Source organism: Euleptes europaea, chromosome 17 (assembly GCF_029931775.1).
Source record: "Euleptes europaea isolate rEulEur1 chromosome 17, rEulEur1.hap1, whole genome shotgun sequence".
Lineage (NCBI taxonomy): Eukaryota > Metazoa > Chordata > Lepidosauria > Squamata > Sphaerodactylidae > Euleptes > Euleptes europaea.
In genome coordinates, this window is record NC_079328.1 from 12,386,078 (window position 1) to 12,409,072 (window position 22,995).

Below are 22,995 nucleotides of genomic sequence, written 5' to 3' on the forward strand. Positions count from 1 at the left end.
TTTTTAAAGGATCAATGCTGTCACGTTTCCTTTATCCCGCCCACTAAATGAGGGATACCACACCTGTGTTACAGCTCTTAGCGGTTACATCTGAACAAAAAGATGCCACAGCCCCTTGCGCTGTGTGTACCTGTAAGAATCAGTGACTTCAGTAAGATACATTTAATGGACTCTGAGTGTACTCTTAGACCTTTGCACACCGATGCATAACTGAAGAATCTGATCTTTGTGTTAGCACCCACAAGCAAACTTGGATTTCATCGTATTTTACTGTATTGTAAATCAGCTCAAGGACTTTTGAGTTGAAAAGCAACATTCAGTTAAACTTTCAGTATGTTTCTGGCAGTTCGTACTTTGACACACTACAAGAAAGCTTACCATTACCAAACTGAATACGGAAATTATTTTGACAGGCAAATTTATGCATGTTTACTCAGAAGTAAGAGCTCCTGAATTCAGCAGTACTTACTCCCAAGCAAGTGTGCACAGAACTGCCACCTGTGTTCTTTTCTTACGTCTCCAGAAAGAAGCTCCTACTTCTTTCAAGTGTGCGTTTGCAAATACAGCCACCAAAGAATTTGAATGCAGCTGTAGGGGCACAGATGCAAAAAAAAAAAAATTAAAAAAATTCAAGAGTGACAGAGGACAGCTGTAGGCAGAGTAAAAAAACCCCAGACCGTTTATTGGCCATGCAGCAAGCCCAGGGGGAGGCCAAGCGGGGTTCCTCACACAGGCCTTCCCCCCTGGGTTTCCTGACAGTTTCCCTTTGTCCAGTCATGCCTCCCAGTGGTCCACACAACTGCCTTGTCCGGAGAAAGGGAAAATCTGCCCCCAGAAGAAATTATTACAGGGATTGGGGGGGGGGGGAGAGAAAGGGACACGCCAAGGTGCTTGTAGCCTGGGCTGCATCTGTGGATCTAGGCAAGAAGGCCAGCCTGGCACCCACAGTACTGACTTCTTTTTAACCTTATTAGAAAACTTACGAGGCACAAGTTCAGGAGTGACAGCTGACCCAGGACCTCGGGGGGGGGGGGTCAGTTTCAAGGCGGGAGAACAAGGCCAGCCCGGATCTCTTGCGGCCCAAAAAGAACCCCCTCCCCTTCCAGACCCGTCCCGTCCTCGCCTGCAGAGAGGAACGGAAGAGCATCCCTATTGTACAAGGTGCTTTGGATCACAGGCAGGACAAATCGGCTGCAGCTGTCTTGTTTGTGGGCTTCCAGGAGGCACCTGGATGGCCACTGTGTGTCCAGACTGCTGGACTTGATGAGCCTCGGTCTGATCCAGCAGGGCTTTTCTAATGTTCTTATGAGCATGCCTATTATATTAGTTGCTGAGGAACACAGGCAGGACAATGCTGCTGCAGCTAGTTGTTTGTGGGGCTTCCTAGAGGCACCTGGATGGCCAGTATGAACAGATTGCTGGACTTGATAAGCCTCAGTCTGATCCAGCAGGGCTTTTATGTTCTTATGAGGATGCCCATTACCTTAGGTGCCATGGAACACAGGCAGGATGGTGCTGCTGAAGTCATCATGCTTGGGGGCTTCCTGGAGGCACCTGGTTGGGCCCCTGTGTGAACAGACTGCTGGACTTGATGGGCCTGGGTCTGATCCAGCAGGGCCTTTCGTATGTTCTTATGTAAAGACTAACAAATTTTCTGGCAGGGTAGGAGCTTTTGTGAGCCACAGCGCCCTTCTTCAGATAAGAAGTGACCTCTGTATCTGAAGAAGTGCGCTGTGGCTCACGAAAGCTCTTACCCCGCAATAGATTTTGTTAGTCTTTAAGGTGCCGCTGGACTCTTTGCTCTTCTCTACTGCTATTGACAGACCAACCCGGCTAGCCATCGGGATTAGGGCTGCCAGGCCCCTCTTCAAAACCGGTGGGTGCTGCTGCAGCCGTCTTGCTTGTGGGGCTTCCTGGAGGCACCTGGTTGGGCCACCGCGCGCCCAGACTGCCGGCCCTGATAGGCCTTGGCCTGATCCAGCAGGGCTTTTCTTATGTTCTTACGAGGATGCCTATTATATTAGTTGCTGAGGGACACAGGCAGGACAATGCTGCTGCAGCTAGTTGTTTGTGGGGCTCCCTAGAGGCACCCGGTTGGCCACTGTGTGAACAGATTGCTGGACTTGATGAGCCTCGGTCTGATCCAGCAGGGCTTTTATGTTCTTATGAGGATGCCCATTATCTTAGGTGCTGTGGAGCACAGGCAGGATGGTGCTGCTGCAGTCGTCTTGCTTGGGGGCTTCCTGGAGGCACCTGGTTGGGCCACCGCGTGAACAGACTGCTGGACTTGATAGGCCTCGGTCTGATCCAGCAGGGCCTTTCATATGTTCTTATGTAAAGACTAACAAATTTTCTGGCAGGGTAGGAGCTTTTGTGAGCCACAGCGCCCTTCTTCAGATAAGAAGTGGCCTGTGTATCTGAAGAAGTGCGCTGTGGCTCACAAAAGCTCCTACCCTGCCAGAAAATTTGTTAGTCTTTAAGGCGCCGCTGGACTCTTTGCTCTTCTCTACTGCTATTGACAGACCAACCCAGCTAGCCATCGGGATTAGGGCTGCCAGGCCCCTCTTCAAAACCGGTGGGTGCTGCTGCAGCTGTCTTGCTTGTGGGGCTTCCTGGAGGCACCTGGTCGGCCATCGCGTGCCCAGACTGCCGGCCCTGATAGGCCTCGGCCTGATCCAGCAGGGCTTTTCTTATGTTCTTACGAGGATGCCTATTATATTAGTTGCTGAGGAACACAGGCAGGACAATGCTGCTGCAGCTAGTTGTTTGTGGGGCTTCCCAGAGGCACCTGGATGGCCAGTGTGAACCGATTGCTGGACTTGATGACCCTCGGTCTGATCCAGCAGGGCTTTTATGTTCTTATGAGGATGCCCATTACCTTAGGTGCCATGGAACACAGGCAGGATGGTGCTGCTGCAGTCGTCTTGCTTGGGGGCTTCCTGGAGGCACCTGGTTGGGCCACCGCGCGCCCAGACTGCCGGCCCTGATAGGCCTCGGCCTGCTCCAGCAGGGCTTTCCCGATGTTCTTAAGGCCTGGAGACCGGGGAAGGAAGGAGCGACTGCCCCGCGGGCCGGCCGATGTGGCGGCGAGGCCTCTCCGAAGGCGGCCCAGGCCAGGCCCGGCTTATGTAAGGCGCGCACAGACAACCCCCGCCCCCCGTACCCCCACACACAGGGCGGCAGCCTCCGGCCCGAGCGATGCCTCAGAGGGAGGGCGGCGGGGGGGAGGTCTGGGCGGCCGCCGGCGGGGTCGGCGGTCGCCCTCTTACCTTGTGGATTCTCTTCAGCGCCATCGCGGCGGCGGCGGAGCCTGCTGAGGGCGGCGCGCGGGGAGGCAGGAAGGAGGGGGACTACTTTCCGGCGGCGGAAGAAGCGCGGCGGTGGTTCGGCGGAAGCGGGCGAAGGGGCGCTCTTCCTCCCTCGTAGCCTGGCTCCCTCTGTGTCCCTTCGCCGTCCTTCTTTCTCCCCCCCCCCCCCGCCTGGCTCTCGGCTCTTCTCCGCGGCGCTCGTCCCGCCCCGTCCGGCAGCTCAGGCGGCGCCCTTCTCCCCCCCCCCGCTCTGTCTCCCTCAAGTTCCCCCCTCCGCGAAGCGTCGGTCGCTCAGCACTGCGGCTGCTCCGGCCGCATCACCCGTCCGGAGTTCTTTATGACGCAACAGCGTCCCGAAAGGTTCACGGGATTCCTCCGCCCGGCAAATAGGGTACCGCGCATGCGCTCTGGCGCGGCCGCCAGCCCGGGCCCGGCCTGTTCCGAAGGGGGAGAGGCGCCGCGACCCAGAACGGGCAGGACCCGGCCGCTGCTCGAGAACCGTGAGAGAAAGGAGGAAGCGTCAGGACGGGCGGAAGGATACCTGAAGCGTGAGGGCGGGCGGAAGGATACCACGTCGGGTTTGAGACTCGCCGCGAACGGACGCGGAGGCGTTATCGCGAGAAGTGGCGAAGGCGGAAATGGTTCCGGGAAGGAGGCGGGAGCCATGCGCCGATTGGCCGCGGCTCGGAAGTTGTCATTTCTTGGTGGGGTAGCCCTGAAAGGAATCCCAGGAAGACTTGAGTGATGGAGGGAGGAGGCGTTCTAAGCAGTTTGGCGCTGGTTATGAGCCACGTTAGCAAATCTCAGCGCTCAGGGGTCCTCGCTTCACTTACTGCTTTTTTTTTTTTTAAGGTTCAATATTACAGTCATTTATTAACGTAATACATTTGATCGTCAACTTAACTTTCTTATGACTCATGAAATTTTGCTGTTATTTTTTGATTTTAATATATTCACAGAAAAAATTCCATTTGTCTTTATTTGCTCTTTGAGTGTCTTTTTGTAATATTTCTGTTAGGTGTGCCATTGTTATATATTTGTAAGCTTTATCAATCCAAGTTTCGATTTTTGGTATTTTATCTGTTTTATCTGCCTCGCGGCGCTTTGAGAAGCCGTGTGGGGGAGTGGTTGGAGCGCTTCCTTGGGAGCCCCACGTTCTGACACCTGCTCAGGCCACGAAGGGGTGACCTTGGGATGGCCAGCCGCCCCCTCTCAGCCTCACCTACCGCACAGTGTTGTTCTTGCGAGGATCGGACGGACGGAAGGACCACACGCACTGCCTTTGGAGGAAGGGCGGGAGAGATCCCTGTGTAAGGGCATGCATCTGACGAAGCAACTTTATGCTGGTATAATTTTTTTGTTAGAATTTAAGGTGTCAGACTCTTGTTTTAAATTATTACTTATTTCATAATAATTTAAAAAAGGAGTCTTGACACCTTAAACTCGAACAATAAATTTATACCAGCATAAAAGTTACTTTGTCAGATGCATGTCCTTACACAGGGATGCACTTTTGTTAGACTTTAAGGTGCAACAAGACTCCTGTTTTGATTTGCTGCTGCAGACTAATACTGTTCCTTCTCTGGAATAAACAGTCGGTTGGCTTTTCTTCACTGACGTTCATCTGGGTCTCACTGGTTCGCAGTGATTTGAGAAGCAGTGTGTGGGAGTGGTTGGAGCGCTGCATTGGGAGCCCCAAGTTCTGATACCTTCTGAGGCCATGTATCTTGGGAGATCTAGCTGCTCTCTCTCAGCCTCACCTACCGCATGGTGGTGTTGCTAGGATAGAATGGAAGGAAGAACAGCACGCACTGCCCTTGGAGGAAGGGCAGGAGAGATATAAAATGAGTCTGGTGCACCTTAAAGTCTAACAAAAATTTATACCAGCATAAGGTTGCTTTGTCAGATGCATGTCCTTACACAGGGGTGCACTTTTGTTAAACTTTAAGGTGCAACAGGACTCCTGTTTTGATCTGCTGCTGCAGACTTAATTCTATTTCTTGTCTGGAATAAACAGTTCAGCTGGGTCCCAAGGAAGAACCTGCACAGGTTTCTTCATTGTCAACAGATGATGAATTAAAACTCATGGTCGAACTTGACGTGTTACAGACAAATGTCTCAGTTTGTGTAGCTGCCTATGTTACCAATGTCCATGCAAGTATGGAAGACCCAGGTTCAAATCCACTCTGCCATGAGGTTCACTGGATGACTTTGGGCCAGACTCCCTTTCTCAGCATCACCTATTTCACAGGGCTCTTATGAAGGGAAAATGGCTGGGATAATCATGAAAGCCACCCTTGGTTTCTTGGAGGAAGGATGGGACAAAAATGTGATAGATAAGGCATCAGTTATGTTATACTTTGCAGTTTTTCCTGACCTTATGGGTCAAAGTGTTGTCAGACTTTAAGGCAAATACTCTGTATTTTGTTCTCAACCCACCTCTTTTGTGCAGAAATTGACATTCAATAATAAAATGTGGAATTGTCTTGAACATGTATCAAATTGAGCTCCAATATCTCAGTCTTGAAGGGAGATGCTGTGTTGCAATACATGTAAAACAAGTGATATTGTTTGAGAATGTGAAATGTTCAAATAGCTGTCAGGGAAATAGAACTGTGCCCTTTAGAACTGAACTTTGAGAATAAAGGCAGTTCTTGAAAGTTGGTGGTGTACCTTAAAGTAAGAGACCTCTACAAAACTCCCATGACATCTAGTCACTTAAACATGAAACAAAAAATCTTCATAAAATGCCCAATCCTAGTATCTAGTGGCAGAACTGCACTTTTAAAAACAATGCAGGAAACAGGCTATGATTTAAAAGAGCACCTAGCCAGGAGTGAGCCACCAGTGGCAGTGAGTTTCAATTTAGGCCTTCTGATCCAGAAGGGCCCACCCTTCATGTCCCAATGTTGTATCTACAGTCAGGGCCATTGTAACATCTCCATTCCCTATCCCAGCCAACAGTTATCCATCCATTTCCCTGGCAGCTGATGTTGCTAGGTATTTTGGACTTGACTGTCTAATCTTGTTGCGGCTCCACAGCCATTCTTCAAACCGTCTGTAATGTACAACTTTCTACCAGGCGGTATGCCTTACTTTTCACCTTAGTAAATGCAAAGTGAAATTATCCACTAATTAGGCAGCCTTCACATTAGGAATGTGCAATTGGGTGGTAGATAATCCAAATCAAACCAGATCTCATTCTTCAATATATTTGTTATTATTAGGATTGCACACTGACATTTTATTCATCAATATTTTTTTGTGTTCTTTACTGTTGTATGGCTCATGTTGAGATTAGTAAATCAATTATGTTGTCAATCTGATACTTTCAATAGGAAATGCATTTCCACCTATAAGCTGTGATAGGGATTGTTTAAAAGATAAACAGGACATTTGTAATGCAGATATACCTTCTTTTTTATTCCTTTAACGTTAATGTAAATGCATGTGTGGTTGTCCCTTGTTGCTAATGGTGTCTGTAAAAAAGGATAGCAGCAGACAGAAGAGGAAGACCTGACTGGGGGGGGGGGGTGGTGAAGCTTTTGGCCAACCAGGGAGAAACGAGAGCAAGAGGCTGGAGGGAAGATTAATCCCAAAAGGGTCTGCTGAGGACGCAGTGGAACTTTCTAGGAGCTGCACCTAGTTCCAAGAAGAAGAGTTGGTTTTTATATGCAGACTTTCTCTACCACTTAAGGAAGAATCAAACCAGCTTACATTCACCTTCCCCTCCTCACAACAGACACCCTGTGAGGTAGGTGGGGCTGAGAGAGTGTGACTAGCCCAAGGTCACCCAGCTGGCTTCACGTGTAGGAGTGGGGAACAAATCCATTTCACCAGATTAGCCTCCACCGCTCATGTGGAGGAGCGGGGAATCAAACCCGGTTCTCCAGAGTCCACCGCTCCAAACCACCACTCTTAACCACTACACCACACTGGCTTCCAGGGTCTTTAATGAGCAGTCTCTACCAAGGCGAAACCACAAGGGTCAGAAGTGGTGGCATTTGTCTTCAGTATCTAAGCCAAGCAAGAAACACCAGAAAGACTGTAGCGCAAACTAAACAGTTTTTGATATGCAAACGTTGGTAGGCAGAATCATACAGCAGAAATTAGCAGACCAATGTTGCCCCTAAGTGGTTGCTGATGTCAGATGTGCCCATTCATTATGCCTGAACCTTGTGAAACCCTCAGTCAGCAGCGATTGCACTTCTAATAGTTCCTTCCCGTGAAACTTTCAAGAGTGTGGAAGCCACAACTTAGGAGAGACCCTGCAAGACAAATCTGCTGCCTGCAACTCTGAGCTGGACCAAACATGATGTCCCATCCCCACTTCCTGTTTATAGTGCTCAGAGCACAAGTGGAAGAAAAAAAATACCAAAAAAAGGCTGTCAGGGCAACTGCGTGACATCACCTCTGAGGGAAACCCAGAAGTGACATCAGGCCTTTCTAGGAGTTGTTACAAAATCTATCCTTTTCCTTTGGAGTATATGGCAATTCCTAGAAAGGACTGATGTCACTTCCAGGTTTTCCCTTAAACGATGTCATGCCATCGCTGATGGTACTCCCTCCCCCGTGTCCTTCCCAGTTTCCTGTGATGTCTTCAGGCTCCTGGAAGCCAGGAGGATTGCTGAAAGTATCATGTGGGCCTGTACTTCAGATCCACACAGGACTGTATCTAAGTTTTTAGGTCCATGAGCCTGAGGTGGGGATAGTATGAAGGAAATTTGGTGGTACCAAACAGTGCCAAATTGGAGCTCAAGGTCTCCAAACGATGTGGAGGGAAGGGTCTGGGAAAAAAGGGAAAATAACAAAACAGAGAGGGAGCTTTGTATGTGTCAAGTCCCAGGGCCAGAGGAAGGAAAGCAGGGTCAAGAGAGGTCCAAAGTCAAAGCTGAGTTATCTGTAGAGTTCAGTTCCAAGTAGTAAAAACAGTCCAAGAGAATAGTCAGGGTTCAGAAACAGGTAAAATTGCAGTTAGCACGAGGTTATAGCACAAGATGTTCCTATACCTGCCTGGATGCAAGCATCTGCTTAAATGAGCCTCCTCTGGCAAGGAGTACTGAGCCAGAGGAACCAGCTGTTGCTGGTTCCTCTGACTCAGCACTCCTTGCCAGAGGAGGCTCATCCTCACTGCTGTCAGCTGGCAGTGCTCTTCATTGTGCTTGCAACCTAGCACTCCTCCTATGCTCGAATAGGAATTATCTGCACTTTTGGCATCACTGCTCCAGAGGCTGTGGAGGGCTGCTATCGGATGCAGGTGTCCTGGATGGTTGTAGTCATGGGGAACATTCATCCATCTGTGCCTGCTTTGCCTGCTGTGGTTCTTCCCTTTCACTGCTGCTTCCAGGTCCTCTTCCTCCAAGGAAGCCTTAGCAGGCTGACTCATGACAGTATGCCTGGAATGACTGTTTCTTTGTGCTGTTCTTTGAAAACACCCTGACAGCATACAACCCCTTGCTAGGACTCCATGTGAAGGAGTCCATGTGAAGCCAAGCAGATCAGCTCCTACCGGTTTTATTAACGGGGCTGCCTCCTCAAATCCCACCTTGCTAAGCCTTCACCCCCAAAATCTCCTGGTATTTCCCAACCTGGAGCTGGCAACCCTACTGAGGTGGTCAGGAAAGCTCCCACACTTCTGTCATTGTGCAGACTGTGTAAAATGGAATTGTTCAAGAGTGCATTTTCATAAAGGGAGTGAGGCCTGTACGATAATAAAATAGTTCAGGAGTTTAATCCACAGTTTATTTTGCTCTCGTTGCACATTTTTCTACTTTCATAATTCCATTTTTTGAATGTTTATGACACGTCATGTCTGATTTTGGGGGGAATTGTTTCTAGTAAGTGCAATTCTAGTCCTATTGCTTCGTTTGTTGGCTGTCTCAGGCTATTGGATTGCATCGTTTTGCACAGTGTAACCCGCCCTGAATTTCAGTGAGAAAGGCAAGCGATAGATAGATTGATTGATTGATTTGCGGCACTTAGACAGTCAAAACACGATAAAACGGACAGCATGGACTAATAATTTCTTACAATCAAAGAATTACAGTCCGAGTCTTAAAACATTTTTAAAACATTTTAAAAAGGAACAAGCTATAAATAAATGAAGTAAAACTTGTTTTGTAAAAATCCATATACATAAATATAAAATTATCCTTACAATGTTTACAAAACATATACAATACAGGCAGTTTTAGCCGCAGTGAAAGAACCATTTAAACATCTAGTCATTTTTTAAAGGTCCACAGGATGGCAGTAAATACTACAAAGAAAAAAATGATTTTTCTAGGGCTCTCTAAATGTCCTCAGGTAAGAAAGGGGGCAATACTTACACAGGAGCTAAGTGTTCTCCTTTGCTATCCTTAAATAGATAGTAATTGGATCTACATCTTGGCAGAGTAAGTAACACAGCAAGGGTGCACAACCTGATCTAAGTGTAACTAACATACTTGATAGTGAAGAGGAGAGACAGAGATGGGGTCTTAACTACATCACTAGCTGAGAGAGAGACTGTGTGTGGAACTTCCGAGAAAAAGCAGGATATTGCCCTGAGAGTAGCAATCTGGAGACAGACAAGGAACTGCACTTAACAGGAAAGAAGGTGCTGACCTCACTATCCTAACTGCTCTCTTGGTGCCCCCTGCAAGGTCTTCTTTCCTTTTTCTTTGTTCACCAGACATTGCCTTATTCCAACACTACAGCCTCCAGCTTTGGCAAAGAAAGTGTACAACCACAAGAGAAAGAGTTACAAGATGAAGAAAAGGAAAATACGTCCAGGTATGGGGAGGACTCTGCCAGGCATTTGGATTCTGTAGATCTGTTCTCGTTTCTCTGGTGAAAGGAGCCGTCCCCTGTAGTGCACCTCCACTACCAGAATGGATCCACAGGATCCACCCAACCCATGGAGCGAGGCAACAGCCAGCCAGGGATTTACTTCTTTGGGGCCACATCTCCCTCTGCATTTTGCATTTAGGTGCCCAGGCTAGGGTTCCCAACTTCCAGGTGGGGCCTGGAGATTTCCTGGAATTCCAGTCAATCTTTAGACTACAGAGATCAGTTCCCCTGAAGAAAGTGGCTGCTTTGGAGACTTGATTCTTTGGCATCACACCCAGCTGAAGTCCCTCCCCAAACTCCTCACTTCCCAAGCTGTGCCCTCAAAAGAAGAGTTGGTTTTTTATACCCCGCTTTTCTCTACCATAAGGAGTCTCAAAGCGTCTTACAATCACCTTCCCCTCCCCACAACAGATGCCTGTAGAGGTAGGTGAGGCTGAGAGAGTTGTAAGAGAACTGTGACTGGCCCAAGGTCACCCAGCAGGCTTCATGTGGAGGATTGGGGGAATTGAACCCGGTTCTCCAGATTAGAATCCGCCGCTCTTAACCACTACGTCATGCTGACTCTAGAAATGTCTCAACCCAGGGTTGAGAACCCTAGCAGAGTCCCAAGAACAGAAACACTCATTCATCATTAGACAAGGGTACTGTGCAAACTATTAAAGTCATACAACTCTTATTATGGATATTCACATGTGTATATGAGCAGGGCAGGGCTTAGTAACTTCTACAAAAATTGTTGCCCGAGAGGGCTACATAAACTTGAATGTATAAGGAGACAAAACCACATTCCAACATAAAGGTAAAGCAACTCTCCAAAAGAGCAACAAAGAGTCCATTTATACTGTAATTGAAAGCACGAGATGCTGAAGAGTTGTGAGTGAAATTGCAGCAAGGCGGCAAGGACGCGCGTTTTGGTTGGTCCTTCATCAGCTTGCCAAATCAACTTGCTGACATAGCCATTGAAATTGACATGTAATCTCAATAGTGCTTTGAATTTCTGTTACAAAGTATACAGGAGATATATTTATGCTTTTATACAGGTTAAAATGTAATAGTGTGTTGTGTGTGTAAAGTGCCGTCAAGTCGCAGCCAACTTATGGTGACCCCTTTTTGGGGTTTTCATGGCAAGAGACTAACAGAGGTGGTTTGTCAGTGCCTTCCTCTGCACAGCAACCCTGGTATTCCTTGGTGGTCTCCCATCCAAATACTAACCAGGGCTGAGTCTGCTTAGCTTCTGAGATCTGATGAGATCAGGCTAGCCTGGGCCATCCAGGTCAGGGCAAAATGTAATTGTACAGGCAGACAATACAATTATACAGCTTACCCAATATTGCTGTGTATTAAACCAGATCCATGCAGGCAGCTTTCCCAGTGTGATGGAGAGTTGCCGCCCTGGTATAATTTAAATAGCAGCAGTTGTAAGCAAAACTGTAGCGGTCATGGTTATCATTTAAAGTGACATCAGAAGATAATGCATGATGACATTTCTCAAACAAAACAAGACAAATCAAATTCAGTATTTAAGCCACTTGGAATTAGTTTTTTAAAAAGAAAGATAACTTCATTTCTTGTCTCAATAAGATCTTCTTAACACCTTGAGTCTGAAAAGGTTTGGGACGAAACTGCCAGAGGACAAATTTATGTGTGGCTCATATACACATGTGAATATCCACAATAAGAGTGGTATGACTTTAATACCATAAATAACAATTTCATTAAATAAGAATTTCATTTTGATAATGTTGGGGTATGATTTTTAATACCTGTTTATAGTTATATGTATATTATTTAAGGCTATTGTCATTTGGTTTATCCTTCAGTTGGAAGTTTATTAATATAGAGCCAGAGTGCTGTTGTTCTTTTTAGTCTAACCTGCAGGTACTAGCTGGAGATCTCCTGCTATTACAACTGATCTCCAGCCGACAGAGATCAGTTCACCTGGAGAAAATGGCCACTTTGGCAATTGGACTCTATGGCATTGAAGTTTCTCCCCTCCCCAAACTCTGCACTCCTCAGGCTCTGCCCCTAAAACCTCCCATTGATGGTGAAGAGGGACCTGGCAACCCTAGCTCCAGTGTCTCCATCACCAGCTCCCATCAGTGAAGGCACCAAATCCCCTTCAGCAGTGCTCAGTGCCATAAATAGGGTTGCCAGCTCCGGGTTGTGAAATACCTGGAGATTTTGGGGGTGGAGCCTGAGGAGGGCGGGGTTTAGAGAGGGGAGGGACTTCAATGCCATAGAGTCCGATTGCCAAAGCAGCCGTTTTCTCCAGGGAAACTGATCTCTGTCGCCTGGAGATCAGTTGTAATAGTGGGAGATCTCCAGTCACCACCTGGAGGTTGGCAACTGTAGCCAAATGGCTGCCATCTCCCAGACTAACCAAATGGACACGTGTCAGAGCCATCCCAGACCTGTGCCAAGCCCAGACGCTATGGACAGAGGCTCCCACACTATCGAGCGAAACTGACAAGAAGGAACCATGGGCAGAGAAGGCCCTCAAGGAGAACCAGAAGGAATCCATTTTCTCTGTGCCCAAGTCGAGGCTCCAGTAGCAGCCATTTCGTAGGGAATGACTGGACACGCAGGCAGCCCGCCCCACCCTCCATCTGCATGATTAATTGGAAACCTCCGAGATAATAACGGCAGAAGATCGAGCCTCCACGTCAAAGGGATGAGTCACCCGGGCATAGCTCTATGAATCTTTGTCTTGGACTGGATAATCCCATCTACCAACGTCTCCCGGAATGTGCTCAGTCAATGGTTTAGGTCTGTCCAAATTGCCCTCTGCCCCACCTGTCAGCCGACCATCAAGGTCTTTGTTCACTCAGTGAACCACGAGGGGTAATCTCATCAACCCCCACCCCAGTAAGAGTATAACTGGGGATGCCAGCGTACACTCCTAAACCCCTTTTTTCGTACTCCCTATCTCTCACCTACTGTTACTCTGTCGGTTTGGGTAGTGCTGTCCGACCATGCACTTCTCCCGCCTTGCTGGTCAAGTCACGGGAAGCCCCTATCCCCTCTCCCTCGTCTCCGCCTTGCTGGTCAAGTCACGGGAAGCCCCTATCCCCTCTCCCTCGTCTCCGCCGTACGAAACCCAGGACGCCATCTTCAGGATCGGGTGACTATCGCCCTATCTTCAAAGGGACCCTGCCAAATTGGCGAACGTTCTGCTTGTACCACCTTTATTCTCTAGGCTCTGTTTGTATGTTGTGAAAGTTTGTTTTGCTTGTGTGCGTAGATATAATCAAGTAAAACCTTGTAAACAAAATCCATCACCTTCGCCTTATTCTGGGGGTCACGGAACGGGCTCTCGTATACACAGGTTAGATCCCATTTAATTACACCTTTTGCCAGTTATTAATTTGCTATTTCTCATTTCATAATTTAACCGTTCATAACTAGGCAATTTGGCTAACACAACCCTAGCTGTAAAGAGGGTCCTGCCAATGAACCACCACATAAGCCATGTCTGGTCCCAGGGAGTATAGAGCAAGCAGAATTGGTCTCTTATTTAGAACAAAAGGTTTTCTTCCACTGACAAAAATGTGCACTGTGGACACTCATTTCCTTCTAGTTGTGCTCAAAAAGAAAAACTCTCTGAGACATGGTTTCATTACAAGGTGTGAGAGTTAGACTACTTTGAAAGAATTTGGTAAGGGGAGGAACTGATAATTATGCTTATACTTATTATTTGACAACTCGTCTTTCTAGAGCCTTCTGTTTAGCTCAGGGGTGGGGAACATTTTCCTGCCGAGGGCCATTTGAACATTTATAACATTATTCGGGGGCCATACCAGGCGTAGATCTCCCAGCGGGGGGGGGGGAGAGGCTAGAGCAGCAAACACCGACCCCAAGCGAACAGGCCCCAGCCTCCCAGCCTCCCCTGCCCCCACACACATGGCGGCACACGCAGCCCCATGCGACTGGGCTCCAGTGTCCATGCCCTCCCCCCCGAGTCCACAAAAGGCCCCCAGAAGCCCGATCAGTTCCTGAGCACATACTCTGCTGCCTGGAGCCGTGAGCCTCTTCCCCCACCTCCCACCGCTCAACAGCTGACAGGTGGCAAGAGGGGCTTACAGTGTGCTGCGGCGTTCCTGCATGCCGTGGCTGTAGGGGGCAGCCTTGGGGGAAGCGTCCCTCCCCCTCCTCTCACTGACCAACAGCCGTCAGTCGGCGAGAGGAGGTCCAAAGGGCGCCGCAGCACCCCTGCAAGCCGTGGCCCCAGGAACACCCTCGAGGAGGGCAGTACATCTGCAGCAGGGCCCCAGAGCTCCCAAGGGCCACAAAAAATGTGGCTCCCGAGCCGGAGGTTCCCCATCCCTGGTTTAGCTAGACTGAATGCTAACCCCTCTATAGTTACACAGGGCAGAATTTTGAATATACCATACCCAGACAGGACCTGTCCTTGCTCTTCTGGCTCTATTGATTCATTAGCTCATGCCCTCTTGGAATGCCGCTTTTATGAGGAACTTTGATCACATTATATCTCTCCCCTTTTAACATATAAATCTAATGCCTCTGTGTCTGACATAATGCCTTTTTTACTAAGTGACAGGGAGCCCAAGGCTACATTGTCAGTGGCAAGATTTATTTCAGTCCTTATATCCCTCAAACATTAGATTTATGCTGCTCAAGATCAATGGATTAAGGAGCTTCTAAGGGCTAAAGGAAAGGATAATTAATGAAGCTCAAACTGATTTACTTGTGTGTAATATAGTATATAAGAAGCAAGGACAGTTGAAATTCCTCACAAACTTAGAGGAGAAAGCTGATTTAGGTGAGGCTCCTCATTTACTATTAGGGTTGCCAGCTCCAAGTTGGGAAATACCTGGAGATTTACCAGAGGGTGGAGCCTGAGGTGGGTGGGGTTTGGGGAGGGGAGTGACTTCAATGGGGTACAATGAAGAAGAAGAAGAGTTGCTTTTTATATGCCTACTTTCTTGGCCTTTTTAAAGGAGAATAAAATCAGCCTACAATCCCTTCCTCTCCCCACAACAGGCACCTTGTGAGGTGGGTGGGCCTGAGAGAGTCCTGAGAGAACTGTGACTGGCCCAAGGTCACCCAGCTGGCTTCATGTGGAAGAGTGGGGAATGAAACCCGGTTCTCCAGATTTGTGTTTGCTAAAAAAGTGGAAGTTTCTCATTTAATATCGCTCTTAAAAGGGAAATCACCTCTTCCTGCAGTAAAAAAAAAAAAAGATTTAAAAGGCGGTTGTACTACAAGAAATGAATTGAATACAATATGACATAGCTGACCTCCATTTTCCTGCAACAGATTGAATATATTCCTCACCAATTAATTGCTTGAATTCTCTAAATGTACCAAAAGTAATAAAGACTGTCTGTTTTTCTGTGATGAATTATTTTTCCGCGAGGAACAAGACACTATTGTTTTGTTTGCACTGGCTGTGGAAACAATGCTGCTGCAATGACCGCCGATCTATTAAGCAAAGGTTCCCAGTTTTTCCCCCCATTTGATTCACAGTTAAAACTGGATCGCACAGTCAAGACCGCAACCTGAGGGAGGGTGAGCGGATGCACTTTGCAGAAACCAGAAAGTTAAAGGAACTGGGTTGTGCTGTAAGATTTGTTGGAAGTGAAGGGCTTTCCACTGTCTCCTTTAGATGTGTAGATGGTAAGGTTGCCAGGTTCCTCTTTGCCACCGGTGGGAGGTTTTTGGGGTGGAGCCTGAGGAGGGCAGGTTTGGGGAGGGGAGGGACTTCAAAGCCATACAGTCCAATTGCCAAAGCGGCCATTTTCTCCAGGGGAATTGATCTCTGTCGGCTGGAGATCAGTTGAAATAGCAGGAGATCTCCCACTAGTACTGCTAAAGACTTAAATGTTAAATATATTATACATACCACATTGTAATAGCAGGAGATCTCCAGCTAGTACCTGGAGGTTGAGAAAAATATGCACAAGTACTACTGGGATAGTAGTGAAAATATAGTACTAGGCTCAAACCAATTAATTTAAATAATACACAAGCAAACTATGCAAACATATATTGTGAACAATGTGTAACATCTACAGACAAGTGAAAACAGCAGTGATAGTATGTACAAGCAAATCTAAGATGGAAAGTCTTTTTCAAGGTAAGTGAGTCTTATCTCTAGGTTGTTTTCTTCAAAAAGCAACACGAGGAAGGCTGAAAAACTGCAGCTTCATCAGCTGGAATCTTCATAGATATTAATTGATTTGTCTTTGTAGATGCAATAATAGCAATCTAATACAGACAGAATAATTCAGTCTTGTTGCACCAAAAAGGCTGCTGATGAAGCTGCAATTTTGCAGTGAAAACGCTAGTGTGCATCCGGACCGCGTTACTGTGGACTTCTTCAATTTTTTCAGCCTTCCTCTTAGATTTGCTTGTACATACTATCACTGCTGTTTTCACTTGTCTGTAGATGTTACACATTGTTCACAATATATGTTTGCATAGTTTGCTTATGTATTATTTAAATTAATTGGTTTGAGCCTAGCACTATATTTTCACTACTAGTACCTGGAGGTTGGCAACCCTAGCCATGAGTCAGTTGCAACTTGACAACACGCTTGACCTTTAATGACCGGAACGTTAAGCTTATTTTTTTATGGCAAGCCCCTCTCCCTTGGAGTCTGTTCTCGCAGTCTAAACTGAATGATAATTATCTCTTGATCCAGTTTGGGCACAAATGGCAGCAGGCATGCAAACAGCTTCTGCCAGTTTTGCCCATGTAGGTCTGGGCATGCCTACTGACTCAGTTCCTACCCAACACAGAAACTTACATATACCCCAGGACCGTTCCAGTTTCTAATCAAAAGGGTTCTGATAGGCCAGCTACATATTTAGCATCTATCTAAAAACCCTTTGATATGCAAAGGATGCAGCTTCAGGGTGCATACGCTAGGACTGCCAGTCCCTCTTGGACACTGGCGGGTTTTAGGGGTGGAGCCTGAGGAGGCGGGGTTTGGGGAGGAGAGGGACTTCAATCTCTAGCTCCCTCCTTTATGGAGATATAAGGGGAAAAAGCAGAAGGGAAAGAGAGAGAAAGTCTTAACTTTTTTAAAGCTGGGAATTCTGAGAATCTGCTTACTAGGGTTGCCACTGGCAACCCTCTTCGCCACTGGTGGGAGATTTTTGGGGCGGAGCCTGAGGAGGGTGGGGTTTGAGGAAGGGAGGGACTTCAATGCCATAGAGTCCAATTGCCCAAGCGGCCATATTCTCCAGGTGAACTGATCTCTATCGGCTGGAGATCAGTTATAATAGCAAGAGATCTCCAGCTAGTACCTGGTGGTTGGCCACCCTACTACTTACCTATATGTGTGGGTGTGTTTGGTGCATGCTTATATCGATAAAAGGGTTGTATTTAGGGTTGCCAACCGCCAGGTAGTAGCAGGAGATCTGCTAATTCAACGGATCTCCAGCTGATCAGTTCACCTGGAGAAAAATGGCCACTTCGGCAATTGAACTCTATGGCATTGAAGTCCCTCCCCTCCCCAAACCTTGCCCTCCTCAGGCTCCGCCCCAAAAATCTCCCGCCAGTGGCGAAGAGGGACCTGGCAACATTAGTGGTATTTAGGGTTGCCAGCCTCCAGGTGGGATCTGGGGCTCCTCTGGAATTACAACTCATCTCCAGACTACAGAGATCAGTTTCCCTGGTGAAAATGGATGCTCTGGAGGATGGACTCTATGGCATTGTACCCCACTGAGGTCCCTGTCCTCCCCAGGCTCCATCCCCAAATCTCCAGGAGTTTCGCAAACTGGATCTGGCAACCCTACCCCCCATCCCCTGCTGGAGACCAGGGGGAACCGGCAATCCTACTTATGGCTACTGGAACTGATCCAGCAGGCATTTTATGTTCTGTGTGTGATGTGGGAGGAAAAGAACTTTTACTTTCACTGTCGAAAAATTTTCCTTTCAGAATAAATTGCGCAAACCCCACCCTTCCTCATTTTTTTGAACATTGCCAGATGCTTCTCAGCTCCAGAACCAGAGAGTCGTCTTTCAGTCTCAAAGAACAGGCACTCTCGTTTTGCGGAGCAGACGGCGCCCAACCCAGCTGCTGCCAAAGTATCAAAAGAAAACAGATTTTTAAAAACAGTGGCCAGTCTCTTCTTCTACAGATTCAGGTGAGTATTGCATAGGATTGTCACATTCACAGTGGGTGGTAGGAGGGTAAGTGCTCAGGGATAGAAAGGCCAGAGATTTTTCATGTTTAATTATTTTCATGCTTGAGAAATGAAACAAACATTTCCATCAAAAGTAAGACCGACTACATCAAGAAAGTACTTTCAAGGATCTGCTTATGAGGAAGATCGGCCAGGACAGGGAAGGAGGCTTCACTTTTAAGCAGAGGTTTTGCACCATGACACCTTTTGCCTTTAGTTTCTTTAAAGACCTTAGCACCATCTTTGAGTCTTCCTCCACCGCCCAAATTACCACAGAGAGGACCTCTCTTATGGGTAGGGTTGCCAACCTCCAGGTACTATTCAATATAGTAAACTCAACTGTAATTATGAGTAGTAGTCAAAGAACACAGTTGTAGGCCGATATTAACACATTCAATCTCTGTATTATAACATCAGTTAGTATTTGTATTATAACATACTATATATAGTAACCCAATTACGGTATTATACACTGTTATGTTACACTATTTATATCATAATGCAGCAGGGCACAAGTGTATTATAGGTCAGTGAGTATGTCCAAATAAAGTCCATGAAAATAAAGTCAACAGAAAAATCTTTGTTTCCTGAGAACAAGAAAGAAACCTTGTCAGGTCCATACCTCACATGTTACTGTGCTTGAATATACATACAACTATTCGAGTGTTCTGAGAATATATAATAATATCCAGTCGCTGAATCAGGCACTATGTCCCTTTGGGGTGGCTGAAGAAAAAAAACTTGAAACAGGCTGTTACCGGCATCCTGTTCTACCCTACAAATTATAAGGACATAACCAATCATTTTATGAAGAAAAAAGGAAATCTTGTAAACAAGGAACAAGGAAACAAGATTTTTCTGTTGACTTTATTTTCATGGACTTTATTTGGCCATACTCACTGACCTATAATACACTTGTGCCCTGCTGCATTATGATATAAATAGTGTAACATAACAGTGTATAATAATTGGGTTACTACCGGTATATATAGTATGTTATAATACAAATACTAACTGATGTTATAATACAGAGATTGACTGTGTTAATATTGGCCTACAACTGTGTTCTTTGACTACTAACCTCCAGGTACTAGCAGGAGATCTCCTGCTATTACAACTGATCTCCAGCCGACAGAGATCAGTGCACCTGGAGAAAATGGCCACTTTGGCAATTGGACTCTACGGCATTGAAGTCCCTCTCCTCCCCAAACCCCGCCCTCCTCAAGCTCTGCCCCAAAAACCTCCAGGTATTTCCCAAGGAGCTGGCAACCCTATATCCAACCAAGAGCTGGAAATCCTAGTAGGGGAAAGGGACATACCTGGAGGTTTTGGGGGTAGCACCTGAAGAGGGCAGGGTTTGTGGCGGGAATGGACTTTAATGGGGTATAATGCCATAGAATCCATCTTCCAAAGCAGCAATTTTCTCTGGGTGAACTGATCTCTGTTGCCTGGAGATTGGTTGTAATCCCAGGAAATATCCAGCTACCACCTGGAGGTTGGCAACCCTAGCCCTAGCTAACAACATCTGGCTCAGCATTCTAGAAAAAAAGAGATTAATTCATCTTTCTACTGTGTACTCCTCCCCTTGCTTTAGGCTTTAAAAATATTAAGTACATGCCTGGGCAGGTGGACGTGTGTTGATTTGGACTCCTTTTTTAAAAAAAGGAATTTTTTAAAAAGGAAAACAGGGTGCTTTTTGGTGATCAGGAAATACACAATGAGCTCTCATTCACCATTGAGCTAGTTTTCAATGGTGCCCAGGCTGTGCACAAGCACCGAGAGAACGTGGAAAATGCCCTCCTCATTAAAGCTCGCCTGGCACAGAGGTGGACGGGCCATTTAACAAACAGGGAAAGTCCCTGAGGAGCTGCTGCCCTGGATGTAGGGTTGCCAGCTCTGGGTTGGGAAATAACTGGAGGTTTTTGGGGCGGAGACTGAGAAGGGTGGGGTTTGGGAGGGGAGGGACTTCAATGCCATAGAGTCCAATGGCCAAAAGCGGCCATTTTCTCCAGGTGAACTGATCTCTATCAGCTAGAGATCAGTTGTAATAGCAGGAGATCCCCAGCTAGTACCTGGCGGTTAAGTGGAAACAAGGCACCTATGCTGAATATAAAATTAATAACTCAAAAAAGAACAGCATGATGGCTACTACTATTGAACCCTCTGAGGTCTTTCTATTTGAACATTTCAGATGTTATTTACAGGCTGATAAAGCTAGTGTCTGCGAAACGTGTATTCATATCAGGAGAACACATTCTGTTCTTTTGTAACTCTTCTTCGAAGCGAGACTTGCCACTTCGGCGCAACACACTTGATTATGATTGTTTATTGGCATGTCTATTGAACACATGAACACATGAAGCTGCCTTATACTGAATCAGACCCTTGGTCCATCAAAGTCAGTATTGTCTACTCAGACTGGCAGCGGCTCTCCAGGGTCTCAAGCAGGGTCCTTTCACAGCACCTACTTGCCTAGTCCCTTTAACTCGAGATACCGGGGATTGAACCTGGGACCTTCTGCATGCCAAGCAGATGCTCTCCCACTGAGCCATGGCCCCTCCCCTGGGCTTGCAGCCACCTCACAATTTACATGTGTATTTGTATTTGAATAATTGTTGTGTATCTTTGTCAATTTCATTTTGTTGGACTTGTCTTTATACAGTTTGTTATACTGTGATTATTACACTGGATTGTAGGTTAATTAGATAATTCACAAGCGAGAGCCATCGTGCTGTTCTTTTTTTGAGTACCTGGAGGTTGGCAACCCTACCTGGAGGTTGGATGGCTGCTGGCAGCCAGGAGCAGCAGAGCCAGGCTCCAGTAGCTGTGCCAGACGTGACTGGTGATGCCAACAAGTGGTGTCAGCTCACCTGCAGGAGAAAGCAATGGGGTCAGCAGACTCCCCCAACATTGGCTCCACTGTGTCACAGGGCCACCGGGTCTGGTTTGTTCCTAGGTAGGGCTGCCAGCCTCCAAGTGGGACCTGGGGCTCCTCCTCATCTCCAGGCTACAGAGATCAGTTCCCCTGGAGACATTGGCTGCTTTGAAAGGTGGAGTCTATGGCATTATACCCCACTGAGGCCCCACCCCTCCTAGGGATGCCAGCTTAAAGGTGGGACCTGCTTGCAAAGAGATCTCTTAAATGATGAGTCACCAGCTGTTTGTTATTCCAACAGGGTTGTTGTTGTTTTTGTTTACTATATTTATACTCTGCATGTCTCACTGAGATTATATGCTGCTGATGCTATCATTTTCTGTTTTTTTGTTGTTTATACTGGTTTGTTTTACTGCTCGAATTTGCATGTATCTATCGATTTGTGTTTTTTATTGTTAATCTTTCTTTTTTTAGCTGCCTTGGTCAGATTCTGGAGAGCTGGAATACAAATAACAGAGAGGAAGGAAGAAAGGAAGATTGCATTAGATCAGAAGGAAAGCTATCAGATGTGAGTATAGAAGGAAGGCCATTTCCTTCTTCCAACGGAAGAGTGGATGATTTTTGCTCATCCTTCCCTCATGCTGCAGACTGTCATGTTGCACCCAGAGATGTTTCTGGAGGCCTCGCTGGGGTTGCCAACTCTGGGTTGGGAAATTCTTGGAGATTTGGGAGTGGTGTCTAGGGAGGGCAGGGCTTGGGGAGGGGAGGTATGTCAGCAGGGCACAATGCCATAGCCGGGCACAGTGCCTCCAAAACAGCCATTTTTGCCCGGGCAGCTGATCTCTGTAATCCGGAGATCAGTTGTAATTCCTGGTGATCTCCAGGCCCCACCTAAAGGTTGGCAAAGCTATATGTGTTGGAAAATCTGCCCTTCCTAACGGTGTCGCCTACACATTAAGAGGGGGGACAGACCACAGAGAGTCAGATAGATAGACGGGAGGTATCTGTAGTTACACCTCACCCTCATTTCCTGCCCCTTTGATGTTGAGGATGTATTGTCAGGGAAACTTCCCCTCTCTCTCTCTCTCTCTCTCTCTCTCTCTCGCCTTTGCCCATCACCCAAGCAGGACCTAGGAGCCGGGCGCTCCGCGCGTCCAGGCCTTCCCACCCCAAGATGGAGTGGAAGGCAGATACCCTTTTATACCTAGAGAATTAGCAAGGTAGATCAGGATAGAGAACCCTTGTTTGTCCTTTCCTATCTAGTGTGTATTTCAACAATAAATGTACTTTAGTTTGATTAGAGCAAACGACTGATGCTCCTTTTATTTTCACACACGCATGCACATGTAGCTTCTGCTGCTGCTAAGCTTAAGGCACTCTGCTAAATACAGGAATATCTCCACGACAGATATTCCAACAATATGAACCCCTTGGCAGATTTTATGAGTTGCAATGAGAGAAGGGTTGAAGGGAAAGTCCCATTTTCCTCTGCTCCCAGTTCTTTGGATGCAAGCAACTCTTGATCCAAAAGGTATGCAGTTTGCTAAGGAGGTAGGCCAATCCTTTTGTTCCGATGGGGTGGGGTTGCCCGCTCTGTGGTGGGAAATACCTGGAGATTTTGCGGGTGGAGGACGGGTTTGGGGAGGGGAGGGACTTCAATGGGGTATAATGTCATAGAGCCCACCTTCCAAAGCAGCCATTTTCTCCAGGAAAACTGATCTCTATTGCCTGGAGATCAGTTATAATAGCGGGAGATCTCCAGCCACTACCTGGAGGTTGCAATAAAGAAACAGTGCAGGCTTGATAATATCAAATTCTATATTCAAA

The 22,995-nt window shown here is 47.0% G+C and overlaps 1 protein-coding gene across 1 annotated transcript in view; it reads right to left on the bottom strand.

The window, feature by feature from the left end:
* UBE2D2 (ubiquitin conjugating enzyme E2 D2) overlaps positions 1–3,341 on the bottom strand; it is a 30,728-nt gene extending 27,387 nt beyond the window's left edge. The window contains exon 1 of the mRNA XM_056862245.1: positions 3,270–3,341. Coding sequence (XP_056718223.1) covers positions 3,270–3,293 — 24 coding nt within the window. The 5' untranslated portion in view covers positions 3,294–3,341. The remainder of the gene's footprint in view (positions 1–3,269) is intronic.
* Between the last annotated feature and the right edge of the window lie 19,654 nt (positions 3,342–22,995).